Raw genomic sequence first — 14,659 nt, 5'->3', positions numbered from 1 at the left:
ATGTCACTTCAGATTACCTCATTCTTCTGGGTTCCAGTTAGCAGACTCTCCAGAATCATGTCCCCAGGCCTCTCCTGTCCAGTGTTAGAAGCAGGGCTGTCTTTATAAGGGTTCTGACTCTTGGATCTGAAGCAAAATGACAGGAGCAGGTAAGGGGGGTCCTGGGCGAGCCAGCAAAACTGAGCTGCTCTCTCCTGGAGGCTGTTCAGCTGTGAAGCATGGGCAGTGTAGGGTTGGCCTGTGTGCCACAGGGAAAAGCATTATCCTCCCTTTTCTCCCCCAATCTATTGATTCCAGAAAAACAGGAGCTCCTGGGTCCCCTAGCACAGCCACTAGAAGTAACTCCAAAGCCCGCAGAGAAGGGTTGGTCCCTGCAGCCTTACAGCCTGAACTGACTTGACATCAGAGCAGTTGGGTTGGCCAGTTGGTTGTACAAGGTAAAAGCACCAGGCCTAAGGGCACCAGGACAGATGTTTGTGCAAAAGACTCTTTTCTTCTCTCCTTATCCCAGGGGATGAGGGGGGAGGAAAGACTCCCCAGCCTCAGCCAGGACCCAACTGAACACTTCTGCAAGACCACGTTTGCTCTGAGGCCAACCTAGAATTAAGGCCTTCCTGTAGGGTGGACTTTATGCAACTTCAACAGGAACTCAGGTGATCCCAAGTCTGGGAGTCTCCTGTCAATGTTAAGACTCCACTTAAAGCTGGCTTGGGCCACTCTGGGCTACTCCACAACCAGCAGACAGCATTCTAGAGATAGAGACAAGCACTGGGATGCCATAAGACTTGCCCAACTTAGTCTGAGTTTGGCCGAGCCATGTTGAGCTGGCCTTTCCTTTCACACTTACGGACTATTCTGGTTTTCGTGCTGATGCTCACTGAGGTACTTTTGATCTCGGTGATCTTCCTGCCAGATATAAGGACTCTCTCGCCTTGGCACTGCACCCTCAGAGAAAACAAAATGAAGACAGTCACTTCCTATTCCTAAAAGTTTAGAAAGACAGCCGCCAGCTGTGAAGATGAGTTACTGGGATCCCTGGGTGGCGCAGTGGTTTGGCGCCTGCCTTTGGCCCAGGGCGCGATCCTGGAGACCCGGGATCGAATCCCACGTTGGGCTCCCGGTGCATGGAGCCTGCTTCTCCCTCTGCCTGTGTCTCTGCCTCTCTCTCTCTCTCTGTGTGTGTGTGTGACTATCATAAATAAATAAATAAATAAAAATTTAAAAAATAAATAAATAAATAAATGGAGATGAGTTACTGGAGCACCGTAGGTATAAAAACATATTTGCCAAATTGGATAAAATGAAGAAGTGAGAGCTAATGATGGAAGTCAACAGGATGCCCCTCAGTCCTCCCTGATCCAGGTAGCATGGCTCAGAACAATTGTATAACCATCGGGATCGTGTGTGTGTGTTTTCTGTGTTGAAACAGATTTCCCTTGGCTGGCAGGTCAGAAGCACCAGTAGCATATCCCTAAAGCCCTACTATTGGTAAAGGGTATAAATTCCTGTGAGTGCATATCTGCCACTGTCACGGTCGATGATGGTCAGACTCATCACACCCAATCACACCCTAGACAACTTCATTGTCAAGAATTGCCTTCACTGTTCCTTGGACAGAGACTATAATCTTGGCTATAAGGAGGAGTGGAAGAAAAAACTGTGATTGAAGTGCAAACTGTCCATAATACTGAAAACGTAATGGTAGATACAGCACTATCACTGACACGTACGAAGAAAAATGATTCCTTTCTATCTCTTCTCCTCAAGACATCTAGCAGTAGTATCTTTGCTGTGGCCTCACATGGCCAAGAAAGAAGCAAGTGAGGGGCTCTATGTCAGCCAAGCATGACTGCCAGGGTGAGGCCCTGAGCACCATCCCAAAAGCTCTTCGGAAATTATTCCGTACCTCTTTCTTCCTGTAGCTGCTGCGGGTGTCTATGGTAGTAATAATGTCCATAAGCATGTTCTTCCCTTAGGGTTGAAGAATGATAGCTTTGATATGGATCCTCAATGCCCGCCCTAAAATGCCAAAAAGAAAGCCAGCCAGTCAAGGATGGGTGTGGTAAGGTGAGAAACCAGTGGAGGACTTGACACCTTCATAAGAGACAACTGTCACCTCCGTCTAGAACCCGCTTTAAAACTACAGTTTCATTCTAGATCCTATAAACAGAAGATCCAGAATCAGAGCACCGGTAGGGCCATTGTTTCAGTATATGTGCTGCCGAAGCGAGCACAGGGCCTTTGTTTCAGAACAAGCCTGGGCTGTTGATAGCAACACCATAACCAGTGTCTCATTCTCCTTCCCTGTGATTCCCCTACTCCTCCAATACATCCAACAATACATGATGTTACCTTAGAAAACCCTGCCCTGATTTTTTTAAAAAGATGTTTTTATATGTTTATTTGTTTGAGAAAGCAAGAGAGAGAGTAGAGGGAAAAGAAGAAGGAGAGGGACAAGCAGACTCTGAGCTGAATGTGGAGCCCAATGCTGGGCTTGATCTCACCACCCTGAGACCATGACCTGAGATAAAATCAAGAGTCAGATGTTCAACCAAATGAGCCACCCTGTGCCCCTACCCTAATATTATCCTAGAATACCCTCTCCTGAAATGATGTGTAGGTACCAAATATGCCATTGTAATTCCCATGCATATTATGTACAGATGGAAGTGAGATAAAGAAGTCATGTTGGACTCTCTTGAATCTGATTGCCTTTATTGCCTTTGTCCTTAACATACCTTCCTTCGAGAATTCAACAATACAAAAAGATTGGGGAGAGGAATGTCATATTAGTCTCTTTATCAATTAGTAATTCCTTAGCATCTCATAGGAACCGATGCTTTACAATAACTGTCATAATTTCAACCCTAAATCTGTAGGCAGGCAAATTATCACCCCACCTGGAAAAGCTGAAGTGGAACGTAGATGACTTCCAATATTTCATAAAATATTAAATCTTCTGCTAACAATTAGAATTCAGGAACAGGAATTCCAGATTCCCCTAGAATTACCTCAGAGACCTCTTTGTTCTGTACTTAGAGACTGCAACGTTCTATCTGCTTTCTCTGTGGTTGATTTCATTTTTTAAAATGTTCCCATGTATTCATCCAACACATTTTTTTCTGTGTGTCTATTACACCCTAAGCACTGTTGCACACCCTAAGCACTGTTGCACCACCACCAACTGGTAGTGTCTATGCTCACAACACTCAGAATTTTTTAGAGGAGGGCAGCCCTGGTGGTGCAGTGGTTTAGTGCTGCCTACAGCCTGGGGTGTGATCCTGGGGACCCGGGATCGAGTCCCATGTCGGGCTCCCTGCATGGAGCCTGCTTCTCCCTCTACCTGTGTCTCTGCCTCTGTGTGTGTGTGTCTCTCATGAATAAATAAATAAAATCTTTTTTAAAAAAAAGACATTTAAAAAAAAAAAAGACCTTTTTAGAGGAATTCCCAGGACAAACCTTTCCGTAATCTATAAATATTACCTTTTTGCCATCCCAGAGTAAGAAGGGCTCATCTACTGCCTTGAATCCACGATTCTTTCTGCCCGCTGCCCTGGCCCCAGCACCCAGTCACGCTCTCATAGCCTCTTTAAGAAGCCCCACAAGGGGACAGAGAGGAGGGAAATACTATTGTTGGTCACCTCAATCCAATTTGGGAGAGGAAAGGGTTTATAACTAAGTCGATGTACTAGGGTAGAGAAGGAACTAGAAGAAAAAGAGCAGGAATAAAAGGAAAAGGAAGAAGGAAAGGAACAAGCTACAGAAGCACTTAAGTGAGGTGAGTTGGGTGAATTCCAGCTTCTAGAACCATACCTTGAATACAACTGGCTGGGATAACCACTTTTGTAATAGTCAGCCCCGGACACAGGCTGATGCCTTTCCCCAGGCCTGGACGCATAACGGGGCTGCTGGCGGTCTGTCCTGGGGTCCTGCTGTGGCAGGGGGCTCCTGTGGGGATCTTGCCACTGGTGATACCTCTCTCCATTGTGCCAAGAGTGAGGAATGGGCCAATGAATTCCGTCTCTCCGAAGCCCACGGTCTGGGTCCTTTGCTGGAGCCGTGGTCCTCCCCTGTGGCTGAGGTGGCCACTGGGGAGCCCAGAATTCCATCCCTGACCCTCAGAATTTCTCTCGTGTTTTTAGTGAGTTGTGTAGCTATTTTATCTTCCTGCAGACAAAAAAAAAGAAAAAAAATCACCATTTTAGGCCTATCTCCAAACATGATGATTGATTAGTTCTTGTGAAAAAAAAAGTACCTACGGTCCTCAAAATCTTTTATCTAAAACAACACACAGGCACTGTTAATAGAGCTATCTGGGGGAAAATGTCAAGCAGACACATGAAGTAAATAACAGGCTAGACAATTATATTGATGTTGCTCTAAAAATTAAAAAGTATATTTGAAGCAACAATAGATGTGAGAGGCAGGGGAGACACAGAACAATCAGATATAAAGCTCCAAAACACTATCGAAGAATTGCAATTAAATACGTGTTCGTTCATTTATCCCACCAGCAATTATTCACTCAACAATTACTGTGGAGGCGCTCTGCTGTCAGAGAAATAGGTGAGCTTAGAGCTATGCCAGAGTTTAAATCCTAACTCTGTCACTTATTAGCTAGTTAATTTTTTCAAGCCTAAATTTCCCTGAGAAACAGAACAGGGATGATAAGGACAAGTTTGCAGGATTACAGTCAGAGTCAGTGATAACTTGCAAAAAAAAAAAGTGCCCAATACACTGCCTGGTATATAGTAATTGCTCAATTTAATGGCAGTTAGTATTATCAGAGACAAGATCAGGGCAGTATGAATGGATGAAGACATTTCCTAAACAAAAAGAAGTTTAAATTGACCTTGAGAGACATCTTTTCTGAATCCTTAAATTATCCTCTTAGAAGAATGAGGCCCTATTATATGGCTATGCCTGCCCATCTTCCAAGGGGGTCAAGTTTGGGATTGTTCTCACGACAAACTAGACAGCCATGCCTCAGTAATCTTCCTGGCTAGAAATTTTAAAATCTGGAAGTCTCTCCCAGTGTCAAATTTATTTTCCCCTCTTATTCTTCAACATGAGAAATGCCTCTGAAGACATGATGCCCTCCAAGTTCCTCTGCCCTGTATCACAGAGGAGCACCTGCATCCAGCTGCCTCCAAAGAGAAAGCACACGTCAGACCTTACTGGTGACTTTGGGATTCTCTAATGTCAGGAGAAATATATTAGCTCAGTCAGACCCCATGTTTTTTCTCCTTTGGGAACTGTTTTAGGTTGAAAGATTTTGATAAAATACAGTTAACTTGCTCCCACTCCAGAAACTCCCAGCCTAATATAAAAAAAAACAAAATTATATCAGAACAAAAGGTCAAAGGGTATATGTTGAAATCAAGATACCACTCTGCTTGAATGCCATGGATCCAGGGTCCACAGCTATGAGCCAAGAGCTGTAAGCAGAACATACGAGAAGAGCAAGGCGCAGAAGTACCTTCCACCTCAAGATCAATTACAGCTCAGAAAAATTCGTACCTTCCTTCCTGTGTCAGCCCCCTCCCTTGAAAACAGTCAGGTACAATGAAAGCCTTTTCCAGCAAATCCCAGCAAAAGCCAAATGCTCCAACACAGTGAAGGGTGACATCGGTCTTTCCTGAAGGTCCACAAAACTCCTACCTTTCAGATGCAAGAAAGTTCAACAAGAAGAAAGCCTCTTTTGCCTTGTCCCCAGATGTTTTCACTAGACAGCCCTCCTTCAACCACAAAGACACAATACCCTATCTCTCCACTGAAATCACATTATTCTGTTGCTCACATATCAACTCCCATAGGTTAGACCTCAGGTTATAATTAAGGACACCAAATGTAAAGCACCCAAGATTCTCAAAGGGGAGGCATCACATCTACAGCAACAAGCCACACTTTCGCATTCATTTAAGTGACCCTCCCCAGCCCAGCAAGGGTGAAATTGCCTTTCCTAATGTGACAGTACAGCACAGCCAAGAGAAAGAAAGCAAGGGAGATAGCGTCCCCCCACACCTGCTCGGTGGCTTCCCACCTTCTTTCAGCACAGCTTCCTTCCGAGACTGTCTCTCTCCTCTTTAGAGAATGTCAAAGTCCATGTGCCACATCTACCAAGACCTACCCGGCCTTCAGACCTACAGCCAGTTAGTTACCTGTTCAACTGCCCAGCCTCCATGGAGCTGATTCACTAGGGCAAAGTCCAGCCCAACTACCTCCGTCTGGGACAGGCCTGACTTAGCGAATTTGCTCAGAACCTGCTGGAGGCTTGTGCTTCTATTTGCCTGGTCACTGACTGAGCCCGGTTTGCTTGTATCCAAATCCCAGAGCAAACAAGGAAAAAGACAGCAAGAGGAGGAAATCCAGAAAGCCTGAGGCGGCCTGGCCTCTGGGGTGTTGACTCAGGGCTCTGTCACTGCTGGCTCTAATGCTCACCCTCTAAAGGAGGAATAAGAGGGGTGCCTAGGTGGCTCAGTCAGTTAAATGTCTGCCTTCGGCTCAGGTCATAATCTCAACAGTCCTGGGATCGAGCCCCACATCAGGCTTCCCGCTCCTTTGGGAGTCTGCTTCTCCCTGTCCCTCTCTCTTCCCCTCCCCCACACGATCTCTCTCTCTCTCTCTCTCTCTCTCTCTCTCTCTCTCAAATAAATAAAATATTTTTAAAAAAATAAAAGAAGGGGCAGCCCTGGTGGCGCAGCAGTTTAGCGCTGCCTGCAGTCCGGGGTTTGATCCTGAGGACCCTGGATCAAGTCCCACGTCGGGCTCCCTGCATGGAGCCTGCTTCTTCCTCTGCCTGTGCCTCTGCCTCTCTCTCTCTCTCTCTGTGTCTCTATGAATAAATAAATAAAATCTTTAAAATAAATAAAAGAGGAAGACTAATACTTAGCTTCTTTTTTTTTATAAATTTTTATTTATTTATGATAGTCACACAGAGAGAGGGAGAGAGAGGCAGAGACACAGGCAGAGGGAGAAGCAGGCTCCATGCACCGGGAACCCAACGTGGGATTCGATCCCGGGTCTCCAGGATCGCACCCTGGGCCAAAGGCAGGCGCCAAACCACTGCACCACCCAGGGATCCCTAATACTTAGCTTCTGAGAGTCACTATGAGGATTAGATGTTGGTAAAGTGGCACATGATCTAGAAATATATATGCTCTATAAATAAGTATGATCCTTCCCTTTCAAAAAAGATGAGCTAATTCCACTGGTGGAGGCAGGCAAGCACTCACTGGTGGGTAGTAAACACCTGGTTTGTCTGGTTTGGGGTTTTCTCATTCATATTTTTCTTTGCTGGGGTTCTAGTTGTGGATCAATTGTAGCAACAGACGGAAGGCAAATTTAATGGCCAATACTGAACTGAAGGCACTGAGAAGTTTTCTATTACAAAAAGAAAATCATTGTTCACATTTAAGAAATACATTTCTTCAGGCAAACATAGAGAAGCTTATGTCCACTTTTGAATTACTATTTTAAAATTCAGCAAATCATCATGTTATATACCTTAAGTTTATATAACGTTATATTTCAACTATAGCTCAATAAAGTTCTGGAGTTGGGGGGATAAAATTCAGAGTTTGCTCTAAAAGGGCGCAAATCACTTATTTCTTTCAACAAACATTAATGAGGGCCTCTTAAGTGTCAGGGCTTGAGACATATAACTATGAAAGACACAGTCCTTGACTTCAAAGAGCGGAGCAAATTAACCTCTCATGTTGTTACTACTTGTTCCAGAGAAGACTGCATTAGGTGGGTCTAATGGTCAGAGAAGGTAATGTACCTAAACTATAAGATTTTGTCTCAGACCCTCTACAGACTCCTGGGGCCTGACAGCTGGGTGTAGAATTCTCTGACCGAGGTAATGGTTTCTTCCCCCTCGTGGTAAGCCATTGGCTGCACTGCTATTTTTAATCCTCCTGAGAAGAGGCAGTAGAAGGAGACACACATTACAGCAGGAATCAGAAGAGGGTTGATTATGACAGACCCAGTGGATCACAATAACATTCGTGAAAACCTGACGTAACTCTTGTGGCTTATGACATGATGCCAGTCTTGCCTAAACACCAGCTAGCTACATTACTGGAATGTTAACTCTGGAAGGGACCTTGAGGTTATTTTAGTGACTTCACTTCTAATGATAAAACTAATATCCCAAGGAATGAACTGATTTACCTAAGACCACAAGACTAACTGGAAGCTCCGTCAGGATTACAGTGGTATGCTGGAGTTACCTTGCACCGAGCTCTCAAGAGCTGGTTCTTAGGCATTCAGGAACTGTGTGCCAGTAGTTAAACCATCAGTAATCTGGAATCCACCATGGTGGGAGGATTTACACAGAGACTCTCAAATGCTACAAAGCAAGGAGATGGTGGTTGATTTCAAAGGGCCATGTTAGCAGCATAGTGAGGACAACCCCAAAGTCCTCCTTCCTGATTCAGTGTGCTTTCAACTACAGAATTACCATTCTGTTCCTAGCTTTCATTGCACATTTCTGGTTTAAACATCTAGCCCAGTTATTCCAAATGCTCCTTTTGTGACATCCCCAAGCATGTCTAATTATCTCAAGAGTTATTATGAAACTCTTCAAATGCTCACCAACCAAAATTAATTTTAATTAGCTTTAATTATTTTCTATCAACATATGGCATACAACAGTTATATGGGTCATGGAATGAAATAGATCGTGGTGGGATCTCACTGGTGCAAAGGTTTGGGATTTATCGATCTCTGCCTTTCCCGGCCCCACATACCTAAAGTTACTAAATCTTTCAACCTAGCAGCTCAGTTCCTCCTGGTTTCTAGCCAAATCTGTCCAACTTGACAGAATACATTAGCAACTCATCCCCACCAGGAAGTGGGATAAAATTAGTCCTGTCACCCCAAGTCCTGGTGGCAATACCCTTGCATGATCCCATAGGCTTTCTCATGCTGGAACGGCTACAGTCTTCACATTACCCCCTTCCCCAGGTGTCTGTCCTCGTGCCTGATTCCTGCTCTTCCTTCCAACTATCCACTGGAATTGGAGCCTGGGCTACTTGCTAATTTATGTGAATTTCCTTTCCTAATCTCTGTTCCCCGTCCAAATGCCAGGCCACTGATAGAAGTCCTGCCTCACATGGGTATAAGTACCCTGGTTTGACATCTGTCTAATGTAAGTATCATCAGTGCTAATAATGTAGTTAATTTCTCCCCACCGGACTAATGCTGAAGGATGCTGAAGGATGAACAACCACCTAGATCCAGGTCAGATTTGCCATGAAGCTGTGAGCACTATGATTTAGTGACTGCTTACTCTTGCAAGGGACAGCCCAGTGGCTAAGACATACCCCAGGCTTGACCCCATTCCTTTACTAAAAGTAAAAATTTAGAAAACAGACTGAGAGGCCCTATGTCAATATGTTAATAGTAATTATTTGTCAGGATCACAGGATTATGGATATTTTATTTCTCTCTTCTTCCTTGTCCATATTTCCTAACTTTCCTACCATTAACATGTTATTTTTAAAGAAAAAAATCAACTAACATTATTTTTAACCAATACTCTATCCAAATGTGTCATTGTCATGTCAGCAAAAATTATGTACCCATATGCAACAATTATGCTAAAATGGGATAGTAACTCTCTAAAGTGTCCAAGATTGGTTAACCATGCTCAGTCTACTCTTCTGGAAAGAAGATTACAGAAGTCATTCATTCACTAAACAAATGTTTATTAAACATTCACTACAGGGGCACCTTGGGTGGCTTAGTCTGTTAAACATCTGCCTTCAGCTCAGGTCATAATCCTGGGGTCCTGAGATCCCCCAAATTAGGCTCCCTGCTCAGTGGGGAGCCTGCTTCTTCCTCTCTCTCTCTCTGCCTGCTGCTCAGTCTGCTTGTGCTCTCTCTCTGTCAAGCAAATAAATAAAATCTTCAAAAAATAAATAAACATCTACTATATGCTCAGTTTTGTCACATGCATGGGAGATAAAGATAAATAACATATAATCATGCTGTATAGAATCTTTCATTCCAGTGGAGCAGTAGACATTCAAACATGGAGGAGAGGGGAGAAATAAAATATACATACAGAGACTCTGTGTGTGTGTGTGTATCATATATACACATATATGTATTTATGTTTATAAAATAGAATCGATATGAAATGATACTCTGTTAAATGTAGAAAATGAAGAAAGAGAAGTGGAGGACATTCCAAGCTTCCAGGCTGTAGAGAGGGGACCACTCTGCCTTTTTTGAGGAAATAATGATCTTGGAAGAGGAGCCAGTTTGGTGGGGAGACAATGCCTTCTGTGTTTGACTTGCTAACTAAGGGGCCTGTCGGCAAAGGTAAGAAGGTCAGGAAGTAGTAGACATTGAGAGTCTAGAGCTCAAGACAGGGGTCTGAGGAGGGAGGCAGGGTGATTGAAGCCACAGGCATGGGTAGTATTGCCTTAAAAATGCTGGGAATTAGAAGACAGTTCCTTGGAAGGAGCTCTGAGGCATTCCAACATCTTAGAGCTGGATACAGAAGAGGAGGCCATGAAGGAGAATAAGGAGGCGCTGGAAAGGTGGGCGGAGAGCCAGGGCTGGATGGTGTCCTAGGAGCCAGGTGAGGTGATGGCTTCAAACACAGGAGAGTTGTCAACAAGGCCAAACTTCAGGGAAATGTTGAGAAAGGCAACAAGTGGAAATGTTCTCCACATTAGTGAATTTAACAACCATGAAATTTGGTGATCATAACACGAACAGTTTCAATAGAACTATGGCCAAGGGAGTGAGGATTTTGACACAGAAGTCACTTATGCAGAGAATGGAAAGGAAAAGGAGACTGCCGGGAGAATCCCTCCAGCTAGAAGCCCAGATGTGAAGAACAGGGGCAATCGCTGGGGCTGCCACAGGGCCCTCGGCTTGGAAGAACCGGGTCAGTGCAGACAAGACAAAAGAGAGTTACATGCTGATTCCCGTGGAGATACAGAAAAGAAGCACAGTTCCTGAAGGCACAGATCCCCAAAGAGCCTGGTTAAATGGGATCTGGAGTAGAGGAGCACAAAGTGAACCTAGCTAAGAGGAGGAACCCCTCTTCCTTGAGAAAGGGGTAGGGAGGGGGAGATGGGCACAGATGGGGACACACTTATGCATAAAGGCACCAGCTATGGAGAATCCTCTATTGAACAGACTGCCACGTTCCACTGGCTAGAGAGCAGGGATTATTTGGTAAGAGTCTTGACTCCTATGTGGAAGGTGGGAGTGGGCTTTCACAGGCATGGGTGCTCAGAGGAAAAAGTGGGCTGGAAATGCAGCTGTTCCTGGACACCTAGATGAGCTTGAAGCTCCACAGGTGCCCTAACCAGCTGTACTTTCTTCCATGGGGCATTTGCAGTGCTCAGCACCGTGCCTGACACATGACACAGTCTCGGTAAAGATTTTTCTTACAGATGAGTGGATACCTTAAGTTGACAGCGTTCGATTCTAACCAGTAGTTTTCACATCCTGAGCATAGAACCAAGCATTGAGGTGGAGTTTCTAGAGAAAGGAAAAGAGAATGTTGGAGCAGTAAGTTCAAGGGACTGGCCAGAGAGTGGTTAAAGGGCATGTGGGACATAAATGAGACAGAAACAGGTGCAAATTATCTGCACACCTTGTTAAGCTGAGGTCTCTGCATATACTTAAGAGACACGCTCCAATGGGATGATGGGGGAAAAAAGAATATTAAATCACAATTAAAAAGAAAAAAAACACCTCCTAGTCACAGTGGGAATGAACGGATGACGCCCACACCTGCATTTCCAACCATATCTGAGACTCTGAGACATTGAGCCTCTTTTCGTCAGCAAGAATCTCCTGTCTCAGAACACGAGAGACTCCTAACTCTGGGAAACGAACGAGGGGTGGTGGAAGGGGAGGTGGGCGGGGGGTGGGGGTGAATGGGTGACGGGCACTGAGGGGGGCACTTGACGGGATGAGCACTGGGTGTTATGCTATATGTTGGCAAATTGAACTCCAATAAAAAAATAATAATAAATAAAGAATCTTCTGTCTTTGTTTCTGAGCATAAGTCAGGGGGTGAAGGTTTAGTGCAGAGCAGCCTCTGGACTCCAGCAAAGCCACCACTTGGAGTCAGCCTTGGAGATATGGGGCTCATGGCCTCGGCCAGTCGCTGGCTGCCAAGGCTATGACCCCTTCCTTCAGGTAAGTCGGGCGTCGGGCAAGATGCGGAGCAGCGTGTGCCAGTCAGAAGTACCAGTTATCAGGAAGTTCGTGTGCCAGGAAAACATGGTCTGAGGCCCAGAGACAATTAGACTGGCACAGACACCATAAGCCACCCTGCCAATCCGGGGACTGTTGCTCTCACCACAGCCTTAGAAGTGAAGGTTAGGGCACAAAGCAGATTTCCTACAGGGCCAAAGAACACTGTGTATGAACACTTTGAAATGCCACCTACCTGGCTGCCTGCAAACCTGCCCGTCCTGCATCCGCCTCTGCTGCCAAGAGCTAAGAAGTACATCACTCAAGAAAAAAAAAAAAGACTCCATTCTTCCTTATCAGCCCTGGGCTGGCAGAGGTGACCCACCTTCCCCTCACCTTACCCCCCTGCATTTTATCAATGCCCCCAAACCAGGATGAATGGGTGGCAGATGGATGCTGCTGTGACTTCTGACCTCACATCAAGTGCCAACAGGCAGGTGTGACTCACGCGCCACTAAACAAAACAAAGGGCTGTAATATCCTCAGAGCATCCTCTGAGCCAGCAAAGCTAATAGGACATAAATTCCCTAGAGGAGCAGGACAACTTATTTGACCCCAAAATAAGCCTACCTGGGAGTGAATCTCAGCTCCAGCTTCACTATCTGCTGGCTGCATGAACTCGGCAAGTTCTATGTTCTATTCTATGTCTCCTTTTCATCATCTGTAAGATGGAGATGATAATAGAAGTGACCTCACAGAGTTAATATAAGGGTATATAATTAGATAAGTACTTCCAAAGTGTTTGGCATATAGTAAATGCTCAATAAATGTTAACTGTTTCCCTGGAAACGCTAATACAGTGCCTAAGAACAGTTCTTCGCAACTCATCAGTAAGGGATTAACTGAGTATCCATTACTGCTGGGAAATCCACAGGTTCTTCATCCAGTGCTCCCCACTGAGCCAGGAGATCAAGGGAAAATAGAGAAATTATGTCAAATGCCACATAGGACAAAAAGAATGGATTGAGGTGAGATCATCAGAATTAGAAACTTTGATAAAGTACAGCCCTGTGCTTGTCACACCAAAGTACTTGCAGCCCCAGGGACAATGGAGGATGCCACAGGATAAGCACCAGCTTTTTTGTATATGCAATCTTAAAATGTATTTTAATTTTAGACACTAATATTGTATGATTGAATATTAAGGACTAAAATTCAAATTTGTATTAATTTTTACTATGAAGCATGAGACTTCAAAGAAATTTCATACTTGCAATGGGACAAATAGACACACACACACTCACATAGTCACACGCATGTACCCTGCACCCCCCAGATCACCCCTACCATTTGCTGGAAATGTTGAAGAGACTCATTCTGAACAAGAGCAGACGTTCAGACACATAACTGATGAGCTGGAAAGAAATCTCTAGAAAGCATCCATCCCTGCAAGTGAAGCAGTATCTAAGCCAAGGAGACTTAGGCCAAGTCCTCGCTTGCATTCAGCTCTTTGCATTTACAGACCTGTGCCATTCCGAACTCTCCTGCTGGCTTCAGATTCTCTATTACATAAGACTCTGTAGGGACCCAGGAGCTCAGCAACTCTCTCTCTGTTTACCTGGGGTAGGAAGTGTTGGCTGTCCAGTGAAGGTGAATCCTCAGGCTCCTCACAAAAAGACATCCCAATATTTTAGAGCCAACAAAAAACCCTGATGTATAACACACATGTGTGACTCAAACTCTCGAACTCTTTGAATAGGGGAAAGCAGTCATCATGGCATTCAGCAGCCTTCTCCTCCCCAGACTACATAGCCCCAGTCCTGTTGATACTTCCTTATAAAATTTCCTTCCCTCAATCATTTTGAGCAGCAAAGGCCCAGGGAAAAGAAAATAGGAACTGAAATTTGTATTTAGTTTTAATTATGCCATTTCCCATGCCATGTGCCTTGGCAGGGGCGGGGGAGTATATATGAATCATTTAATATCTAGAAGACCTCCTCATCTTTAAAGTGAAGTCTAGAAATTACCTCACAGGACTGTAATGTGGGTGAAATGAAATGATACACAGACAGACACCAGACACCAAAGTGCCTGTTAAATGGGGAAGTGGGTTTTTATTTTTTTTTAATATTTTTATTTATTTATTCATGAGAGAGTGAGAGAGAGGCAGAGGGAGAAGCAGGCTCCATGCAGGGAGCCCGACGTGGGACTTGATCCTGGGACTCTAGGATCAGGCCTGAGCCAAAGGCAGGCACCAAACCGCTGAGCCACCCAGGCATCCCGGAAGTGGGTTTTTAAAAAACCCACTTTGCCTTTCCTCTTTTAGGTTCCTTAGATTCTGTTAAAGGTGTGACAAGCCAAACTCATGAGTATGGTACAGAACAGCAGTGAAGAGTTCAGGCTTGGCGGTCAGAATTGGATCTAAGCCCCAGTACCACCATGACTAGCCGGGAGACTTCAAGCCAGTTGCTTAACCTCTCAGGAAGAG

The 14,659-nt window shown here is 44.7% G+C and overlaps 1 protein-coding gene across 5 annotated transcripts in view; it reads right to left on the bottom strand.

Moving 5' to 3' along the window:
* The window catches only part of SEC16B (SEC16 homolog B, endoplasmic reticulum export factor), a 56,410-nt gene that overhangs the window by 34,565 nt on the left and 7,186 nt on the right, over positions 1 to 14,659 (bottom strand). Inside the window, exons 2-6 of one of the 5 annotated variants that reach the window (XM_049112210.1) lie at positions 12,802 to 12,892; positions 3,814 to 4,167; positions 1,907 to 2,019; positions 848 to 938; positions 18 to 126 (exon numbers count right to left, since the gene is read on the bottom strand). In XM_049112210.1, the coding sequence (XP_048968167.1) occupies positions 18 to 126; positions 848 to 938; positions 1,907 to 2,019; positions 3,814 to 4,109 (609 nt within the window). In that variant the 5' untranslated portion in view covers positions 4,110 to 4,167; positions 12,802 to 12,892. Of the gene's footprint in view, positions 1 to 17; positions 127 to 847; positions 946 to 1,906; positions 2,020 to 3,813; positions 4,168 to 6,024; positions 6,193 to 12,801; positions 12,893 to 14,659 lie in introns of those variants that run through there. The other 4 variants (XM_049112208.1, XM_049112209.1, XM_049112211.1 and 1 more) reach the window with 4 other exon arrangements.

The sequence above is a fragment of the Canis lupus genome, chromosome 7, assembly GCF_003254725.2.
Source record: "Canis lupus dingo isolate Sandy chromosome 7, ASM325472v2, whole genome shotgun sequence".
In the NCBI taxonomy this organism is placed as follows: Eukaryota; Metazoa; Chordata; class Mammalia; order Carnivora; family Canidae; genus Canis; species Canis lupus.
Note: the sequence above shows the minus strand (reverse complement) of the source record. Positions and strands in the feature narration are given on the sequence as shown.